Below are 21,070 nucleotides of genomic sequence, written 5' to 3' on the forward strand. Positions count from 1 at the left end.
CATTTCTTTTAAGTATTTGCACAATTCATTAATTCACTATGGAAATGTGTATTATCGTGTAAAATAAAGTTCCTCATTTTCTCCATCTCACAGAGGGTGGCGAGACTCACAACGGCGACGAGGACAGCAGCGAGTCGGACGGAGACGAGCCCAGTCTGAGCCAGGAGCCCAAAGCGCCACGCAACCCCTCGACAGGTGGAGGCAGCCAACCGGGCAGCGCCGTCCACAAACCCAGAGGTACTCAACCAACAGCTCCGCTTATCAACATTTACACTTTGCGGTTGGGTTCTCACTGTATAGCTGGTTTTAGCTAAACAAAAGCTGCTCTGGAAACAAATTTCAGCAGCACTTTGTACGAAATCACGCAAAAAGTTTCTCTTGCTTTGTCCATTCCACCAACACCTTTTTTTTCTGGTCATTTTAATGTGTCTTGTATTTCCCACTTATGTTAACTGAGGATATAGACTCCCCTTAACCAAGCGTGAATCTCAGTCCAGGCTACAATTCACATTCCTGACATTAAAAAAAAATCCCTTTAAGGTCCTTCAGCCCGAACGGGAGCTTCGTGGTCGATGGACAGCAGCTCTGACGACTCTCACCGCTGGTCAGACACCCTTAGCATCGACGAGAAGGACGGCTTTGTGTTCGTCAACTACTCTGAGGGCCAAACTAGGGTCCCCCACCCTCACCCTCATCATCACCCTCACCCGACTCATCCAGGCCAGGGCTCAGTGCCACAGCCCTCCACCATGGACGCACGGACGTATAACCAGCTCAGGGCCGGTGGGTGTCCAGTGATCCTTCAATTTTTTTTCTTCCTTTATTACAAGGTTAAAAATGAATATTCTGACAAGGTTTAACAGCTCCTAAGCCAGTTAGGAAAACGGGTTCATCAGGAGTTCTTCTCTGATTAAAGAAAAACAAATCCTAAAAAAAAAGTAAGATCCACTGATCTGAGGACACTGTGTTTGTCGCATTGTTTAAAGTGTTTCTTTCTGTGTTCCCAGGCTACAGATGGGAGCGCCAGCTGGTCTTCCGGAGCAAACTCACCATGCACACAGCGTTTGATCGCAAGGACAACGCTCAACCAGCAGAGATCACGTCCCTCGCCATCTCCAAGTAAGAGAGCCGAGTGTCTGGCACCCAACTGAGAAAGATGAATTCTTTATTTTTGTTAAATATTCATTTGATAATCCATCTAGAGAGCTTCTTTTACACACATGATTTGCCTTTAGATAAATAGAAGATGTTTAGGGACATACTGTCGTTGCCATATTGCCCAAACTCTTACTATCTAGAATAAAATAGAATACACTTTATTGTCCCCGATGGGAAATTTGGCTTGGGCATAGTGCTACAATCTGTCGCTTCACAACACAAACGTGTAACAGAAAAAAAACATTCTAAAATCGACATAAAAACAACATAAGATCGACAAAGCATCTTAGGACATGAAGGAAGGACAGAATACAACATCTTAAAAAGTGTCTGTAATAATTAAAGTGAAAAGTGCTGGTGTATTTATTGCACTTTGCTCTGTTGTGTTAAGAATTACTATTAAAGTTCAGTAGGGCTGTCAACGAATATTCTAAATTCAAATATATATTCGAATAGTTTTAAAAAAACGAATTTCGAATGTGAAAATTAATATTCGAATTAAAAAAAAGAGTGGAAAAAAACACTTGCGGTAGCAGAGGCTGTCTGCTTTGCTAGCGCGCCTGAAAGCCGTTACATACTGGATGCAGCCCAGCTGGCGCATACAAATGTGACATCATGAGATCGCCGTGACTATTTATACCTGCACTGGTGCTCGCGACACTAGCTGCAGTCTTCTCCTGAACAGCGGTGGCACTAATGAGCAAAGGCTACCGACGCTGCCCTTTCTACGGACTAGAAGAAGAAGAAAAAGGTAAACAACGGCAGGACTGGCAGCAGCATTGCTGTCAATGCTTCGATGTGATTCACTGACCTACTTCGTCGGATCGAGCCTTTCATTCACCATAAAAGAACTCATCTTAATCCGGTAAGTTTACCAGAGAGACTTGTAGTCACTGGCATCACGTTGTCCGCAAACTCGTTCAGGCTTCCCGTTTCCGCTTTGTCGCGCGCCGCTGAAAAAAAGAGCCGTGCGCGACCTCTGCTCGGCCGGGTATTGCATCGTTTTGACGTCACGATGTCGCGCCCCACCTTGGATGTATGCGCAACCAGATGTTCGAATAGTTTGAATATTCGGTGTTATTTTAGAGGGAATATTCAAACGTTATTTTTGAGCAATTTTGACAGCCCTAAAGTTCAGCTGCTTGATAGAGGTTGGGATAAACGATAACTTAAAGTGCTCATATTATGCTTTTTTTTTGGCTTTTTCCCTTTCCTTTATTGTGTTATATGTCTTTTTTGTGCACGTTATAGGTTTACAAAGTGAAAAAGCCCAAAGTCTACCCCAAAGGGACTTACCATCTCCAACAGAAAACACTGTTCACCAACTGCTCCAAACAGCTCTACTGTAGTCCAGCCTTTACTTCAGAGACCAACGTGGTCACTTTGTTACACCCGTTATAATGCTCGCCTAGCTGCTAGTGTGGCCCTCATACTCTGCTTCTGACTGGCTAGTAGTCCTTACCTAGCTACTGCACATGTACGACTCCCAACAAAGATGGAACAGAAGTGAGATGCCTGACTCTGTAGCTAAAACAGAGAGCTCAACACACAGGGTGAAAATAGGAGCTGCAGCAATGTGCAGTACAATAAAAATATGGTGTTTTTTGAAAATTAAACCATGTAAACCTATTCTGATATAACCTCTAAATACAATTATGAACCTGAAAATGAGCATAATAGGAGCACTTTAAGTCTGTTTGTTTAACATCTCAAACTGTAGAAACTAGCGAACACAAATCACAATTCAAATCCAGTCAAAACAAACATTTTAGACCCGGAAGATGTCCTTTCTGAATTACTCTCCTCCCTCTTTGTCTCACAAACCGCCCCTGTTTCTCCCTTCCACCCTTTATCTCTCTCTACTCCCCCCCTCTCTTTTAACGTCCTCTCTACAGGGACCACAGTAAGATCCTGGTGGGCGACGCTCGCGGCCGAGTCTTCAGCTGGTCAGTGAGCGACCAGCCGGGCCGCTCGGCGGCCGACCACTGGGTGAAGGACGAGGTGGTTGACAGCTGCTCCGGCTGCACGGTGCGCTTCTCCCTCACCGAGCGACGCCACCACTGCAGGAACTGCGGGCAGCTCTTCTGCCAAAAGTAAGTACATTACAGCAACACGGCACACTTTCCAGCATGGCTTCTTTTACTTTTAACTTCTACTTTTACTTACCGAGGATGTGAAGCTTAGGGATGCACCGAATCCAGGATTCGGCTTCGGATTAGGCCGAATATTGGGCTTTTTGATGGGGTTCAGTTTCCGCCGAACCTAAAAAAAAAAAAAAAAAAAATCCACCGAACCCTACGCTGGTCGACGTAATGACGCCGCCGTTGATTACGTGAAGGTGTTTATGTAGGCGCACCGTTCAATGCAGTAGGCTGTGAGAAAGTGAAAATGGAACTCATGAGCAGAAAAAGTGTTGTTTGGTATTACTTTGAGTCAAGTCCACCTACATCAGTGGTTCTCAAAGCCCATCTCACAGAGATATGCTGTGGCATAATAATATAATATAAGATATATTACACTGCATAATGAGCACTTTTACTTTTTGGTACTTTAAGTACATTATATTTTACTTAAGGACAATGTTGAATGCAGGACTTGTAACTGACAATTTGTAACTCTAAAACACTGTTTTTTTCTACTTTTACTGAAATACATGATGTGAGTAAGTCTTCCATCTTCCACAACAGTCGTGCATGAATAGCTGCAGCTGTGTTTAACACTGAAAACACACAGCTCAGTACAGCATTTACTCAGGGCTCTTAAGTTTTAAGGACAGGCAGTGACAACTTTTGTTGAGGAAGTAACCTCCTTAAATGCGCATATGACAATTATTCACCTCAATGATAAATTCATTAATTTTAATGAATTAATACACCCCTGGACTGTAATATTTCAGATGTGTTTTGAGCAAGATTTCTGCTCATGTTCAAAACTTTGTGCACATTCAAAATATATCTGTGTTCTCTGAGATTTGGAGGAGTCATGATATTTTGACAAAAATAAAGTACCTAAAAAAAACCTATAAAATAATCTACCTGCATCATAGTCTGCTGTGCGATACGTGATTGCTGTGCTGATACGGTAGATCTCAGACCTGACAGACACAGAGCCCTGTTTGGGAACGTTTTAGGGAATTGTCTGTACGTTGCTCTATGCTTTTTTCTCATTGGTTGTTGCATTAAATCTTACCCAGATACAATAGTGCTATTTTCTGATTGGCTATTGTATAGCCCCTTTCTTTTTTTTTTTTGATTGGCTGATAAGTGGCAGGCTCGACTAAGAACTCCAGGGAAGACGCTTGATTCCTGTCAGTTCCATAGTGAGAGCGGCTCGCCAGAAAACTTCTGGGCGCTGCAGAATATTAAATATGTTATAAATAGTTTTTCCGCGGGAGAAATACAATGTGTGGGGGGATTGCGTGACAGTCACGCTCAATGTGTGACACTTGAGAGCCCTGGTTTCCTTGCAGCTCTGCTACAGTAGCAGCAAACCTTTAACTTTACCTGCCGGTCACATCGTCTCTAAACAGTCCGCTCACAGTGAAGTCCTGCACGGATCAACAGATGTTAGAGTCCGGCGGCGGCTTGTTCCGTTTGTTAAGACGCACCGAGCAGATTAATATGGAGCCGCTCGGTGTTTGACTAGCTAATAAGCCGTTGGCCTGTTATCTTGAGCTTTGTCTGAAGGCGCCGAGTGGCCAGCCAGGCTCGACACACCGACACATTTCCGCACATCCTCCACTCAGTTTAACCGCTAACCCCCCTCTCGGCATCCTTCTCCTGTGAGAACCTGAATTTCCCGCCTACCACTCTTTTTTTTTTTTTTTTTTTTTTTTAAATGTCCACCTCATCTGACATTGTTCTGCAGGTGCAGTCGCTTCCAATCAGAGATCAAAAGGCTGAAGATCTCGTCACCGGTGCGAGTTTGTCAGAACTGTTACTACAACCTTCAACATGAGCGAAGCGCCGAGGACGGCTGCAGAAACTGAGCTCCACCTCCACCCGGAAGAAAGCCCCATCCTGCTGCGGACTCGGAAAGTGAGGAGCATTTCATTCCTCCAACTGCCTTGTCGTTCCCTCAACGCCGCTCACGTATCCCATAACGCTCTCCCTCCAACCCCCCTTCTGTCCTATATCTCGTACGTCCAGTAACCAACATGTACTGTAACACTGACAGCTTGTAACAGGAGGGAAAGTCGGCTGTCTCAGCGAACGAGGTGGGGAAAAAACAATGAAAACAGATTGAAAGGAAATGAAAAAAAAAAATGGAAAAAAAAACTCAATCACCACTTTTACCACCTGCACTCACCTGGAGGAAGAAAAAAGAAGAAAAAAAAAACTTAATTCGGCACGCCCGAATCAATAACTCGCCATTTTTGCTTTGAAACAGGGAAATCTCCTTCCTCTTTCACCGTAAGACATAACAAACTTGTTAATATTGTAAATACGTATCATGGCCTTTTTAACTGTAAGAGGAACAAACAGAACAAAAGATAAGGTCAATGAGAAAAAAAAAACATTTTGCCTGTAACATAGCGTTGTGACTAACCACTCCTGGCTTTAAAAAAAAAAAGAAAAGAAATTGATTGTGTGTAGTCTGCGTCACGAGTCACGGCGAGTCCAGAGGAAGGGATATGAATGTCAATAATTAATGTCTGTGGGTTGACTTTACTAGTGAGTCTAGTTATGCAAAATTACTTAGTTTTAATTTCCTGATCATTTTTTGTAGTTGTTGTTTACAAAGTTTATTTTCTACGTGTTGCCCACAGTGTCAAGCCATCACCATCATAGAGACATTTTGTGTCCCTTTTTTCTTTTGCCAAATTGTTTTGATGTATCAATTATGATGATTTGTTTTTTGTTTTTTTCTTTATAATCGGTCCTTTATATGAATTCCCATTTGGAGAATTGTTGTTGCTGCTGTCTAAAGACTGGAGACATCATTTCAGATTTTACTTTGATTTTATTTTTAAACCACAACTCACTTCATTTCAAGATGTTTTGTCTAGGGAGAGAAAACATCATGGGTTCATCTGTGAAAAAAGACAAATTAGTTGCGTAATATTGCTACACATTAACTTTCCCTTATGTCTCTTTCATGTAGCCTTATTTAGTTACTGTACAGCGTGAAAGTGGCTTTTTGAATGCACACAAAAAAGGGATTTGTAGTGTGTATTGTGGTTTTTATTTTTTTGTTGGTTTCTATTCAGATATGTGGTTTGCAGTCCTTCACTCTGACCCTGTGGCATTATTACGGCAGATTAGAAAATGTGGCACTCAACACACTTTATCCTCAGTCCTCGCAAAAGATGTTAAACCGCAGGAGCAGCAGCCGAGCACCTTGTAAAGAGTCTGTGCAGTAAAGAATGAAATTATTATAAGCATTGGAAAATATGTAAATAATCATTTGAATTAATTTAGTTTAGTTGTCCTGAGATCAGTTGGCTCAAGATGTATTTAGTTGATTGAAGGTTTTGAGAAGGTCTGAGGAATCTGTGAAGTTTAATTTGTGCCAAAAATCAGATTTTTGTATATTCGTCAATGTTCACGGTTCCCACTTGTTAGGCTTTTGTTGAGTTTGCCTGGGTACTATAACTGCTGATGTGTCACTGTCCATTTTGGAGTCCTCCCATAAATTCATATAACAGACAAAAACAAAACATGGGCACAAGAAGAAAAAAAAAACGAGGACAGAATTAAAGAAAATGACATGACTAGACGTCTAGTCGTCATTATTTAGTCAGAAAAACAGACAAATAACTTAAAGCAACACAAATCATGATGGACACACTGCAGGGATAATAACGACCAAACAAATACACAGCAATGGCTTTTTTGTTGCTACAACATTAAGCAACGACAGTAGTTAAGCACACGTGTAAAAACAGACATAGCTAACATTTGTATGTGATCACAGCATGTTTAAAATTATTGTCAATGAGACTTTTTAGTAACAGCAAGGAGATATGTAAATTCAACAGAACGATATGCAGTAACTGTATACAACAAAACATTTTTGGCACGGATTGACCCCCATACAGGCTTCCATATTGACACATTAATAGCAGGGGGTTCATATGTTTACAACCGTTTAGCAATTTTACAAGTTCATAATTTATCCCCATTTCCTCTGCTGGATGGCTGCTGCTGCTGCTGCTGGGTTTAATAGTTGAACATTAAAAAAGTGTTTTTGTTTTTATGTAAAGTCTGTACATGTGTTCTTCTGCCCTCTTCTCTCTTCATACATGTGTTAAAGTTGTTTTTTCTGTGGGCAATAACTGCATTCAAGTGCTGCTTTCTTTTTTTCCCCCAGAGAGAACGGTTTTCTTTTTGTTTCTCACTCGTCTTCACTGAGTCTCAAACGTGTCAAAAAACGAAAAAATCCGTTAATATTCGCCCCTACAGCTCCCGTGATGTTATAATAATAATATGCACTCTTGTTATTGATCATTCTGCATTTATGTACTGTAATTTAGTGTGCAATCATGCCATCTAGCTGAAAAGTCGGCTTCTATCAATCAAGAGTTCCTTTGCACCTTCACATGTACTAAAAGAAAAGTCAAAAGGAATCACAGGTTTTTATTGAATGCCGTTTTATGTTTTTATTTTAACAAAGATACATTTCACAGCGGATAAATGAACTGTACAAAGTATTTATGCAATTATAACTGGTTTTAGATTTTTTTTTTTATGATTATTTGGATTTCAGCAAGTTTTGTTACTTGTTGCATGTCTATTAACACAGCTGACTTTCTGTGTCAGTGCATTGTACATGTTTTAAGCATTATATTTTGTTGGTTTTATTCTTTTTTTTTTTTTTGCTGGATACATTCTTATGAGTTGTCCCTAATGACCGACTGACAGGTTTGTATACAGAGCTGGAGATCATGTCCCCAACTCTGGGTGGACTTTTGTACTCTTTGAGAAAATTAAGGACTAATGAGAGAAGAAGAAGGGAAAAAAAAGAGAAAATCTTGGATTATTTTGGTGGTCTTATATTAGACTGCATTACTACAGTATCTGGCGTGCAATCCGTGATAGCTGAATGTTTCTTGTATATTTGTGTTCACTACATCCTACAAGAGAAAAAAACCCGTAGAGTAACCCCCTTACAGAAACAAAATGTTACAATAATGCAATAGATCTGCTACTTATTCTTTTTAATTTCATTTCAATAAATAATTGCTGTTTACCACCAAAAACACTTTCAATTCTTTTTAGAATTTTGGGGCAAGTTGTCTTCATGATGTGTTGGGTAATCTTTTGTAAATTGTGGGCACAAATTGTTAATGTGAGGGAAATAAAGGAATTGCAAATTATAATGGCTGAATACAGTATAAAAAATATACATATATGGTGGCTGGGTTAGCTCAGTTGGTAAATCAGGTGCACATACATGGAGGTGTATACCTCAATGCAGAAGGTCCAGGGTTCAAGTCCAATCTGTGATGATTTCCTGCGTGTCTTCCCCCTTCTTTCTCCCCTTTCACATTTAGCTGTTCTTTCCATTAAAGGCTGAAATGCCCCCAAAAAATCTTATATATATATATACAGTACTGTGCAAAAGTCTTAGGCCAGTGGGGAATAAATGCTGTAAACTAAGAATGCTTTCAAAAACATAAATAATGATTGTTTATTTTTATCAATTTACAAATGCAAAGTGAGCGACCAAAAAAACATCTAAACACAAAACAATCACAACAACATTTGGTGTTCCTACCCTTTGCCTTCAAACCAGCATCAATTCTTATAGCTACACTTGCAAAAAGTCAGGGAACGTTGAGGATCGTAGACGCAGTGGTCGGCCAGGGAAACTTAGTGCAGCAGATGAAAAACACATCAAGCTTATTTCCCTTCGAAAACGGAAGATGTCCAGCAGTGCCATCAGAACTGGCTGAAACCAGTGGGACCCAGGTACACCCATCTACTGTCCGGAGAAGTCTGGCCAGAAGTGGTCTTCACGGAAGAGTTGCAGCCAAAAAGCCATACCTCCAACATAGAAACAAGGCCAAGCGACTTAACTATGCATGAAAACATAGGAACTGGGGTGCAAACAAATGGCAGCAGGTGCTCTGGATTGATGAGTCAAAATTTCACCGAAGAGCTGTTGAGCGGTACAATAATGAGTGTCTGCAGGCAACAGCGAAGCATGGTGGAGGTTCCTTGCAAGTTTGGGGCTGCATTTCTGCAAATGGAGTTGGAGATTTGGTCAGGATTAATGGTGTCCTTAATGCTGAGAAATACAGGCAGATACTTAACCATCATGCAATACCATCAGGGAGGCGTATGACTGGCCCCAAATTTATTCTGCAGCAGGACAACAACCCCAAACATACAGCCGACAACATGGCATCATGACTGCGTAAACATACACGCCACTTTCCTAAAGCCAAATGCCGTGTTATCTGTACGCATTTTGAGCCATCCACGTGTATGTCTACGCTGTATACAGCGGATGTAAACATACACACATGAAGACGCCACGTGGCGACGGCCTCGAGTTCATTCAAAAACTTTGTGCAAGTGTACCTAGAAGAATTGATGCTGTCTTGAATGCAAAGGGTGGTCACGCCAAATATTGATTTGATGTAGATTTCTCTTCTGTTCATTCACTGCATTTTGTTAATTGATGAAAATAAACTCCATTTTGAAAGGATTCTTAGTTTACAGCATTTTTTCATACATGCCTAAAAATTTTGCACAGTACTGTATCTATATTACAAGCTAGTTTGAGCGATGGATATATCAACTTACAAATTAGTACAAATTGAACTCATTTATTTAACAAAATTAAAGTGTATACAAAAGATTTTTTTAATGAAATGTGTTGACCAAGGTTCATGGTTATGAATCTGAAGTAACCCCATACTGTTACTTTAATGTCTGTTAGAACTATCAATCCTGAGAAACAGCACAATCTGGTTTTGTTTGAAGTAATCCAAAAAGGAAATTAAAAAACAAAATGTAAAAACAGGAAAAAGTGCACAGATAAAACACGAAAGTCGGTGATGTGTTTTATAGTAAAGTATGTAAGCCCATTTCTGCCAATGTGATGAGAAAAAAAAAGACCTTGTAAGTCATAATGAGATACTGTACAATCTCAAAATAATGAGATAGTGTCTCAGAATAATGACAGACAAATTAATTGAGATAGTATATTTTGAGATACTAACTAATTTTGATAGTTTCTCATTATTTTTTTAGAAACTATCATTTGGGAAAGTTTCATATTATTGTGAGAAACCAAGTTATTATTTAGAGATATTAAGTCATTATTTTAAGAAACTAAGTTATTATTTTTAGATGCTAAACTCATTATTTTGGGGAAATTTCTCTGACTTACAGGATTTCTTTTTTTCATCACATTGGTCGGAAATGGGCTTCCACAGTTAGCCCTTTAAATATTTGATATTTAAAGGGGTCTAAGTTAGGGCACCAATTATTACTGGTAGTTGCCTACCGCAGCATGAAGCAAGTCGGTCAACCAAGTATAGATTGACTGGAGAGAGAGAGAGAGAGAGAGAGAGGGGCTGTCTCCACAGCAGCAGCACCAGCAGACCTGTGTAAAGTTGAGAAACACAAACTAAGACCGGAAAATGTGTGGCTTGTACTTCAAAATAAACCTCCCCCTAAAATAAGCAATATACCCTACACTCAATGGGAAAATTGGAATTACTTAATAGAATATAGGACGACAGGTAAATAATTGTATCATGGGCCATATAAATTATAAATATTACTTTTGTTGACACTTTCTACTTTCACTCCACAGCATTTCAGAGGGAGATAATAATTTTTACTCCACAAATGTATGGCTCTATGAAAAACACATTTTACAATGATAAAAGATAAAACACAATCTGTTAGTGATGCGGGAGAAAACATGTTCTTATTGGAAGAGATTTTAAAGACAAATATTTCAGAAGGGCTATTGTTTTACTTGAAATGTATTTTTAATATTTTTGGTAATTTACTACTTTGACATAAGTGAAGGATTCTGCTACTACGTTTACTCAGAATCAGAATCAGCTTTATTGGGTTTGCGTAAACAAACAAGGAATTTGACTCCGGTTAATCTTTGCTCTCAAAGTACAACACTCACTTAACATGTAAAGAATAAAAACAGAAATGACAGTAAGAAATATACAATAGAATTTACAATTTTACAAAAAATATACAAAAGAGAGGGAAGGAATAGTGCAATATCTGATCACGTGAATACAAACCTTCACCTTCACAAAATCTGAAAGCTTAGTTTAGTGAAAGTTCTGACAATATTTGGATTTTTCTTTCCAGGGGTTGAGTTTATGGTAGGGTCACAGGCAGACCTTTAAAATTGTTTCATATAATGAAAAAAAACAAATCTTTCACTTTATTCAAGAAATGATGTATCTGTGAGAGAACATTGATTACTTGATCAAACCAGCACTGTTGTGTAAGAATGCTGCATTACAAGTCCTGAATACAAAAGTTTACTTAAGGAAAAGAAGAAGAAATATTATCAACAAATTTAACAAGTAAGCCTAAACAGGACATTCTACATAAAAAGTACTTTTAATTTAGGTATATTTTGATGCTTCATACGTTTACTCAAGTAAGTTTTTGAATGCAGGACTTTGTTGCAGTTGCATTTTGTTGCAGCTGTAACAGAGTATTTCTACACTGTGATATTATACTGCATTCCAGGCAACCTGTAACTCGTGTTTTCACAACCTTCTACCTGTGAAAGTGCCCTGGAACTGCAGTCAAACCCGTAACTTACTACTTGTGAACTTGTACCAGATCATTGTACTCCCAGCAGGGGCGTAGCACAAAATTCTGGGCCCTGTAAAAAGGCATTTTCTATGGGCCCCTCCCCGCATCTACAGCTATTCATTCTAGCATCTTTTTGGGCCCTCCTCACATGAGGGCTCTGGGTACTCAGTCCCCTTTTTCCCCCCAGTCCGGCGCCCCTGACTCCCAGTTACAGTTTCGACGTCACACACACACACATTAACAACAACTATGGACCCCTGTTGATGCTGTACAGATGCCAGTGATTAACAGTGAGAAATAGAAATAGATAGACATAAACAGGCAACGTAAAGTAATTCCGCACACTGTAATCAAAACAATACACATACGATTGTGTACTACTACAGATTATGTTAAATGATGATGATTAAATGACGGCCAAAATATGTCGCCGACTACAAATCGCTAGTATCAGCTAACGCTAGCTAATGTCAATGGTAGGTAGCCGCTAGCTAACGCTAACGCTAGCTAGAAGGGTCTGGTCTGTCGTGACTTTGCCTGGAAAGCTACCAAGTCGTGAGTTGTGACTTGAAGTTGTAACTTATGGGCTAAAAATTGTGTCTGGAAAGCAGCATTAGCCTACTACTTTTTTTGCATTTTTATTGACTTTTAACATATCATAAATAAAGATCATATTGAATGTATTTTTTCTTTTTCCCAAGTTGTGGTTTTTTTATTCTATTATTCTCTTTCAAAGTCCACTTGGGTTACTGTCCTTGTCAAAGATTATAGGTATTACTACTTTAACTTGAGTAAATGGTCTGAGTACTTTTTCCACCAATGGATGTATAGTGGTATAAGGTATATAGGCCTATATAAAATAGAAACAATCAAGTACAAGTAACCTCAAAATTGTAGTTAAAGTACAGCACTTGAGTAAATGTATCGAAGTTAGTTACGTTCAACCACTGGCGCAGAAGAAGAATAAATGGAAGCAGCGTATTCCTCAGCAAAGCATTTACTTCGAAAGTATCTACCGAAAGCTGCGTGCCCTTACTTTGAAAAGCTTGACTCTGGTAGGAGGGGAGCAGGGATTGGGACTGCGGTGATAAACAAACACACGCAGTGCTGTCGTTAGTGTCTTGTCGAGCTCTGTTGCTACACTTTGGCAGCACCAGCTGACTTTCAGGAGAGCTGACCTTCTTCACGGACCAAGCATTAAAGTCAAGACCGGGTTAAAAAAAATCCAGGACTTTATCTAATAAAACCCCAGGATTGGTGTCCCCTTCTTCCTCCCTACCTCCCTCCCTCCTCCCCCTCGGTGTCGGCTTATGTGACACATTAACGTCCCGGGCAGCGAAACGAGCGAAACATGACGGAGCTGAGAAAGCGAGGCGGAGGCGGAGAAGACCCTGACAGCACCGAGAATATCAGCGATAAGGTAAGCTGAACCGTTACGAGGAAAAACACGACGGTTTCCCCCTCCTGGAGACATCGCCCTCAAAATAAGTTAGTCAGGTTTGTCAGACGTTGGCCAACCAGTCAAGCTAGCTAGCTGGGTTGTCAGGATAGCAGGGGAGCTAATTAAGCTAGTTAGTTAGCTGTTGGCTCCTGCAGACGGGGTAAATCCTGCCACAACATGATCAATCACGGAAACTGCTCCGTATTAAGAAATAACAACTTCTGTTTGGTGCGTGGTTCACGTCCTCATGGCTGCTGGGAATGTCACAGTATTTTTACACTGTTATCATGGAATAGATTAAGTAATGTCATGCTCCTGCTGGTTGAGCCTTATTATAATAACGTGAAAGTATAAAAAAGTGTCAGCTGAATATTTAGCTTCAAAGTTTGATTTTGTGTAGTTGAATTGCAGCATTAGAGCAGGTCCAAGGCTTGAAAGGCCTCTCGGCTTGTTGTTTGAGAGATAAAGGGGAAATTAGGGGTCCAGTGCTAAACAAAAAAAAATATTTAAAAGCCTTTAAATAACATTATTTTTCAGAATCAGAATTGGAAAATGATTTATTGCCAGTTAAGTAACTTAACACTCAGGCTACACTGATTTTTTTTCTTGGTGGATGGTGCATACATAAACATGTTACAAGGGAATAAACAAAGAAACCACAACACAATGGCCTCTCTAGCCATTTATTGAACCAGCAAAATACTTGACTATCTGCATAGAAGCTGCATTGACCGAAATGGCAGTCATGCTTTTCCATACAGTAAGTGAGTCAACAACACGTCTGGATTTAAAGTAAAACAGACCATTTGTGATATTAAAATGTATCCGTATTAAAATTAGGATGATAATTGAATTGATTCATCAAGATTTCAAAAGCAACTAGAAAAATGTGAAGCAGTGCAACTTTCACTTTGTTTTCAAGTAGTGATTACAGTGCAATTCCTTAATTAAGCATCAATAACAATGACCCATCCCCTCTCCACTCGAGGCCCGCTTACTCGCTTGTTCTGGAGCTCAATCAAGAAAAAATGTCAATTTTATTTACTTTGCCTCCGATGACTTTACAATCTCTACAACATAGGACACCCTCTAGCCATACACTCCCCACAAGGAGAAGGGATCCCTCTTTTAGGATTGGACATGGAACTGTACATGTATAACTTTCCATTAATTGGAGCATTTTTAGGATTTTTCATCCATGTTGGCTCAAAAGTTTAGTTTGGCAGTTCGTTCTTAAACTTGGATATATTTAATTTTGGTTGAATAATCATCCGTCGTCATAATTATTTCAGTTACCAAACAAAAATGACAAACGTTTGTTGTCTCCAGCTTCAACCGTGATGCTTTTCTGTTTTGTCATTGTTAATTGAATATCTTTGGGTTTAGGTACCATCTTAGTCTTCCCCCTCAGTGGGACTGTTTCAAAGGTTAGACAGAGTCAACCCCACCTCCACTCATGCGTCCTACCACCAGCCGCTGTGTAATGCAGGCAGGGGGCGTTGAGTAATCCAACCCGGCCCACTGAATAACTCGCCTCGCAGAGAAAAGAGCTATCTCACCGGTATCACTGATACTCTCAATAATGTCTCTGAAACTGTGCCAAGGAGTTTAACATGGCATGTATATCTGCTTTACACAATGTCACCTATTTGGGAAGTGTGCTGTCACAGTAATATTACCTTGATACCTGAAAGTTTGAGTTTTTTTCCGCTGGATAGCCCTGGCAAACTTCCCTCCAGAAAAATGTATAGGTTTTGTTTTTTCCGTCCAAAACCCAAAGATACTTAGTTTACTGTTATAGAAGATGAAGAAAACTAGTAAATATCTACTTTTTAGAGATTGGAACCAGTGAATATTGGGCATTTTTGCATGAAAACGACCTAAATGACACCTCAGAAGAGATACGTCTCTAAAGCCATTCCTGCTCCCTATTGCACGTTCTGTCAACCTGAACAAACTGGAACTTTCTTGCACATGGTCTGGGAGTGTGAATAGGTGCAGGAGTTCTGGAATAAAACAACATCAATAATATCTGATGTGATAGGATGTCGAATTCCTACTGACCCGATTGTTTTGTTACTTAATGACGACTCTAAATTACATCTGCTTGGGAGACAAAAGAAAATTTGGCTAGCCGGCTCAACCGCAACCAAGAAAATTATAACTCAACGCTGGCTCCCCCCCCCTACTCGCTTTGTATAAAACAGTGGTTGGCATATTTTCTGGACATAGTTATGCTTGAGCTCTCTACAGCAAGGATTAACAAAGCTAAATCATCAACTAAATCATCGTCAAACATTAAGATGTTATGTAAATCCTGTTCATTATAAGATATGTTAATTGCATCATGGTAGTCCTTCTTGTGTAATACAAACAGCCAGGATTTATCCATGTTCTGACTGACTGTGTTTTGAGTTCCCACTAGAGGGGCACAGATTGACTTTGTGGAACTGAAGCACATCAACACATCTATGCCTATATGTATTTGTTCCTGGTCACTGTCACCTGGCTGTGTGTGACTTACGGTTTGGTCATTCAGGCACAGTGCCACACTTGATGTCTCATTAGTGTCCCAACTTGTTTTCACTCACCTCCTTCAAAGTCCTTTTTTGGCCCTCAGCTGTCCCAAGGAAGTCCTCTGTCCCAATACATGCAACATGAGAAGCATGATGAGACAAATTAGTGCAGGGCGAACCCTGTTAGCCAACCTTTGTTTACATCTACAGAAGAGTTAGCCTTCTTTTTAAGTTTGTTGCGTAAATTATCATACTGATTTTAAGTTTCAGTTATTAGAGGTGGGAAAAACAACCAACAACGTAGGTAGGCTAATACATTCTTCTGCAAGATTTGATCATTGTCAACTGTAGTATTGCGATAATATTGTTTGTGATACTGAGGCATTCAAACAACTGTTCTACTTCCAGTTAAAGGCTATTTGACACTTAAATGATGGTGCATGTATTCATGGTGTTGTCTTAATCTTTAAAAAGGCACAAGTGTCTCTACTCTTTGGTATACGCTGTTTCACCTCACTTGTCCATCAAAATTGTTTGATTATTGATTATGAGTTATGATTATTTTTAAATCACAAATTATTTTTCTTTTGCTATTTCAGTGTTACATTTTCCACTTCTGTCACACAGATATTATGATTTGTTTCATGGATGTTTGTTGCCAGACATCGGCCGAAATCGATATTCCCCTCCCTTGAAGTTGATTATTTAACAATCTTATTACAACATTTTACAGTTGATAAATAAATGTGTAAGTGCTCTCTGTTTGAGCACACACATTGGCTGTTTGGGGTGAATAAACACAAACATTCCTGCGGTTACAACCAGCAAATGACGCTAGGTGAAAATTTGCTTTGCTCTTAAACACTCTGCTGTTTCTCTCTGCTCTCCTCTTAATGAACTTCTTATGAACGCAAACAACACTCTCAAATTAATCTCCACACAACTCAACATTAATGGAATATCTTAATGAGAGATGAAGGTTTTCTGTGTAAGGTCATTTTTATCCTCTTTTTTTTTTTTTATTAGGTTGGCAAATTGCCACTCAGCCGCAAGATCAATGCTGCTCATGTTTATGGCTAAGAAGTGTGAGTTTGCAGACGTTTGTCCTCTAGTAAGCTGCCTTATGCAGGTCTGCCTCTCTTGAAGGCATCGAGCTGGTGTCTTAAGTGAAAGCAGTTGATGAAATGATACAGGATAGGATACACCAGCTACATACACTATACTACTACTAGCTATACACCTTCTGTCCTGGAGTATTTACTCTTTTGCTATAGTTGTTTTGGCAGGTGAGAGAAGAGTACCATTCAAATTGCATAAATGCTTCAAAATGTGAGGCTTCTAGGAGAAATGCAGTGTTGTCCATTAGAAGTGAAAATACAATTGTTGTCATTTGTGGAAAGGACCACGGAAAGAGCCTGGTTGACACCAGACCCAGTTGTAACTGAGAGTGGGTCTGGGGAACGTTCATTCACAGCTCATTTCCAAAGGGGCATCACCAACGGACGGCGCTCAAATGAAATTTTTCACTAGGAGCACAGTGGCCCCCGGCTGAAAATTTAGGAGCACCGTAAATCAACATGCTAACCAAATAGTCACATTTCTACTAATTTCCACTGTATTACTAATAAATACTTGCAGAAATTACAATGTGCTGTTTCAAATTCAGTGTCACTTTTGAAGATGCAACATAGAAGGCACCATTGCTGTCATGACAGTAAACAAAATATTTAAAAAATATACCAACTCTGGTCTACAACTACAATGTATTCACCTTAAAATTAAACATGCATTGTTTAGGCTACTACCCTTAGGGTTGGGTATCTTTCGCATCTGAACCAATATTGTTACAGATACCTGAAATTATGGTACATTTTTTTGGTACTTTCCCTCTGTAATTACAAAACAATTATTTCAGTTGTAAAAATAATTCCATACCTATTTATCCTGTGTACTCAGAACATTGTTATTTTATTAGAATATGTTACACTCTAAAGAAATTAAACAAAAATAAAAATAAAACTCTTCCCTCTCTCCTCCCAAACCCATCCCTACAACATATTAAATTGAATAATTATTAATTTCTTACTCACTGTAACTTGTTTAGCCTGTTGTATTTTCATCATGACCGTTTTCAATTGCTCTTTAATGTTTCATGTAAAGCTCTTTGAGTTGCCTTTTTGCTGAAAGGTGCTGTAGAAATAAAGTTGCCTTGTCTTACAGCCTCAGCCTGTCAGTCAGTGCCCAGGACACAGTTGCACACTGTTGAGCCTGCTGCTTGTCTCCGAGGAAGTGTAACGTCAACAGCACCGTGACTGTTTTTAATATCGTACAGCTGTCTGCGTGAAGTTTTTAAAAACTGTAACCATACTTGAAACCACTTTATCGACATCACTCACTGTGACTTCAACAAAACAGCCGGCGTAGTTTGCGCCGATCGCACCTCTGCGTGTGTTTGTGTCGGAGCACCGCTCTCTGTCAATTTTCAGAGAGGACAGATAAGCTTGCGCTTACGCGCTCAGGTACCTACATTTCGACATTTAACGTGTAAAAAACGGGGGCAAATTTGCTGGTCGCACATGTGCGACTGGATGCAAAATTCAGTCGCACACTCTCAAATTTTTGTCGCAAAATGCGACCATTTGGTCGCAGTCTGGAGCCCTGAAGAGACTGACACTTAACGATTACTAACAGCCAGTAGTTCCTCTGTTTAAAGCCTAGTACAGGTTAATTAATAAAGGGCAAAGCTATCCGGTTCAGCCAGGGTTATAGACTGGAGTCTGGCTTGTTTTGACTTCCAGCCGCCAAAATCCCTGACCTGGCAGGATGACGAGTTTGTTTTCTTCCGGTTTTGCCACAGTGGCACAAAATATCATCAAAACGCCCACTCACTTGCTCTAAATCCTTACACTTTGGGCTCAATCTCTTACACAAAAAAAAGTACTAGTAAGCTGGCAGGGAAAACAATGACACCATTTCATGTCCGATCCGACTGATTCAGACGTTTGCGTTCTCGCATACAGCTCGGCCGGGTAATTTCAAGATAGTTTCATGTTTGCAGTGCATGTGTGAAAGCGGCTATAGTGTGACTGGATCGCACGCCGATCATCTTGCTAACCTTGCTAATGGCGTACAGCTAAAAGTATCAATGCCGAAATCCCGTTTATGAACTATAGCCTACCGTATACAGTGTATTCTGCGTGTGTTTGTGTGCACCACACCATGACTTCGGTATGAATACACAAACCGTTGCAGCCCTAAAAGAGCTCAACAGTGACCACTTCTTTAACAGCTCTGGTTCCGGAAGTGTTTTTCCCCGTTCAATATCTCCCATTTCTTTAAATGCTTATATTCAAGAGTTTTAAGCCTGGAACCAAGCCAACCAGCTACGAGATGAACTGTGACCATAAAACATTTGATTCGGCTCTAAATAACATTTTGAAAACGGCAAAAAAGGTAAAGTTACAAGACTGTGTACAGAACTATCATATACTGTACTTTAATGGTAGAAGCTCGCTCTAGCCATTCGCAAGGTTCGCGGGTACGGTAACATTTCCATGGTAACAGCAAGTTGGACCAATCAGACCAACGCTCTTACGCTTAGGATTATGGTATTGTTAGGATGAGAAACCTTTTGTTTCACAACCTCGTAGCTTGTGGTCAGTAGAGCTGGGCAATACATCAATATTATATCGTGATATGAGACTAGATATTGTCTTAGATTTTGGATATCGTAATATGGCATAAGTGTTGTCTTTTCCTGGTTTTAAAGGCTGCATTACAGTAAAGTGATGTCATTTTCTGAACTTACCAGACTGTTGTAACTGTTCTATTATTTGCCTTTACCCACTTAGTCCCATTGTGTAAATATTTTGTGAAAGCACCAATAGTCAACACTACAATATCGTTGCGGTGTCGATATCGAGGTATTTGATTTTCTCCATTGTCGCCCAGCCCTAGTGGTCAGTCTACCTTGGATGGTTTAGACATTATGGCGTATAATCAAAATGCTTATGGAGAAAATCAATGGGATTCTTACTTTCGGAACCACGCTGTTGAGCTCTATATATGTATATTTATTCACACACTCTCTGTGTGTGTCTCCAAGGCCAATATTTCCTTTAATGAATTAGTCAGCCACACACACACACATACCCAGCAGTGTGTGTTTGATCCACGTATTGCCCCGATGCTCTTATCACGGCTGCTCTCCCTTCATGGTCCTGCATACTGTTGCCGGGACAGTTGGCGGACGCTCAAGACTCCACGTGACAGTTGACCTTGGTTCGCTGGCTGCTGGTCGCCTGGCCGTCCGCGAAGCCTCCATCGGCAGCAGTGGTGGTGGTGGCAGCAGGCCGTTTAACGCTCCGTTAGTCACCGCTTCATCCTGCACTGCCCTAGTTAGAAATGTCTTTGGACAGCAGAGGAGTCTTATCTGCTCTGCGTTGTGCCTCTGCATTCAGATAACCTCGTTCATTTGGAGTTTTTTCAACCTCGAGCTTTGTGAAGTAAATATAAAAGACAGCATAGAGCATTAGGGTTTTGTTAGTTGTGTTGCAACATGGTATCATTTTGCAGTCTCTTGACAAATATTGGATGGGTTGTCATGACATTTTATACAGGCCTTCATGTTCACCAGATAAATCCAAATCCTCTATATGCTTGATCCACTGACTTTAAATGTATTGCCACCAAGAGGTCAAAATGCATACCTCTAAAACTAATGTGGGAAAGCCTTTAGCTTCAATATTGATTTCTATAATGAGCATCACTCTCTTACAGGGCCATCTCCGCGGCCATAGACGCATTGTGTTGTGTGTCTCCTGTAAAATGGCCCTTTTTGCTTTTGTGATGCAGTTGGAAAAAGGCAGAGCTGTCGTAAGCTAAAAGTTAGCTTCTAGCATCGGTGCTGATTAGCTTAATTCCTTGCTAAGACTGTCACTTTGCAGCCTCTCACTGCTATTGACCCTTCCAGGCTAAATTATAGGCGTCTCAATTAAGATGGTGAAAAGGACTGGGGTTCACTGTTCATTTGCACCTTATTGGTCACTTTTCATCAAGTTAAATGCCCATAGATTCATTGGATGGTGGCTGGTTGCAGCTAGCCTGACGTCGTCATACTCAGATTCTTGTCAGAAAAGTTCGGCATCCAGTCTAGGTTGCAGCACCAGTACCTGCACCACTTCGGGTTCATTTCTAAATGC

At 40.1% G+C, this 21,070-nt stretch overlaps 2 protein-coding genes across 3 annotated transcripts in view; both read left to right on the top strand.

Moving 5' to 3' along the window:
• Positions 1-8,260, top strand: part of wdfy3 (WD repeat and FYVE domain containing 3) — a 122,110-nt gene extending 113,850 nt beyond the window's left edge. Inside the window, exons 63-67 of the mRNA XM_028579180.1 lie at positions 94-237; positions 541-783; positions 1,008-1,119; positions 3,054-3,251; positions 5,026-8,260. Coding sequence (XP_028434981.1) covers positions 94-237; positions 541-783; positions 1,008-1,119; positions 3,054-3,251; positions 5,026-5,146 — 818 coding nt within the window. The 3' untranslated portion in view covers positions 5,147-8,260. The remainder of the gene's footprint in view (positions 1-93; positions 238-540; positions 784-1,007; positions 1,120-3,053; positions 3,252-5,025) is intronic.
• Positions 8,261-12,988: 4,728 nt separating this feature from the next.
• cds1 (CDP-diacylglycerol synthase (phosphatidate cytidylyltransferase) 1) overlaps positions 12,989-21,070 on the top strand; it is a 37,786-nt gene continuing 29,704 nt past the window's right edge. For both annotated transcript variants that reach the window (XR_003692540.1, XM_028577407.1), the window contains exon 1: positions 12,989-13,332. Coding sequence is in view for 1 of the 2 variants with exons in the window: in XM_028577407.1 (XP_028433208.1) it covers positions 13,264-13,332 (69 nt within the window). In the remaining variant the exon portion in view is untranslated. The remainder of the gene's footprint in view (positions 13,333-21,070) is intronic.

This window comes from Perca flavescens, chromosome 5 (assembly GCF_004354835.1).
Source record: "Perca flavescens isolate YP-PL-M2 chromosome 5, PFLA_1.0, whole genome shotgun sequence".
In the NCBI taxonomy this organism is placed as follows: Eukaryota; Metazoa; Chordata; class Actinopteri; order Perciformes; family Percidae; genus Perca; species Perca flavescens.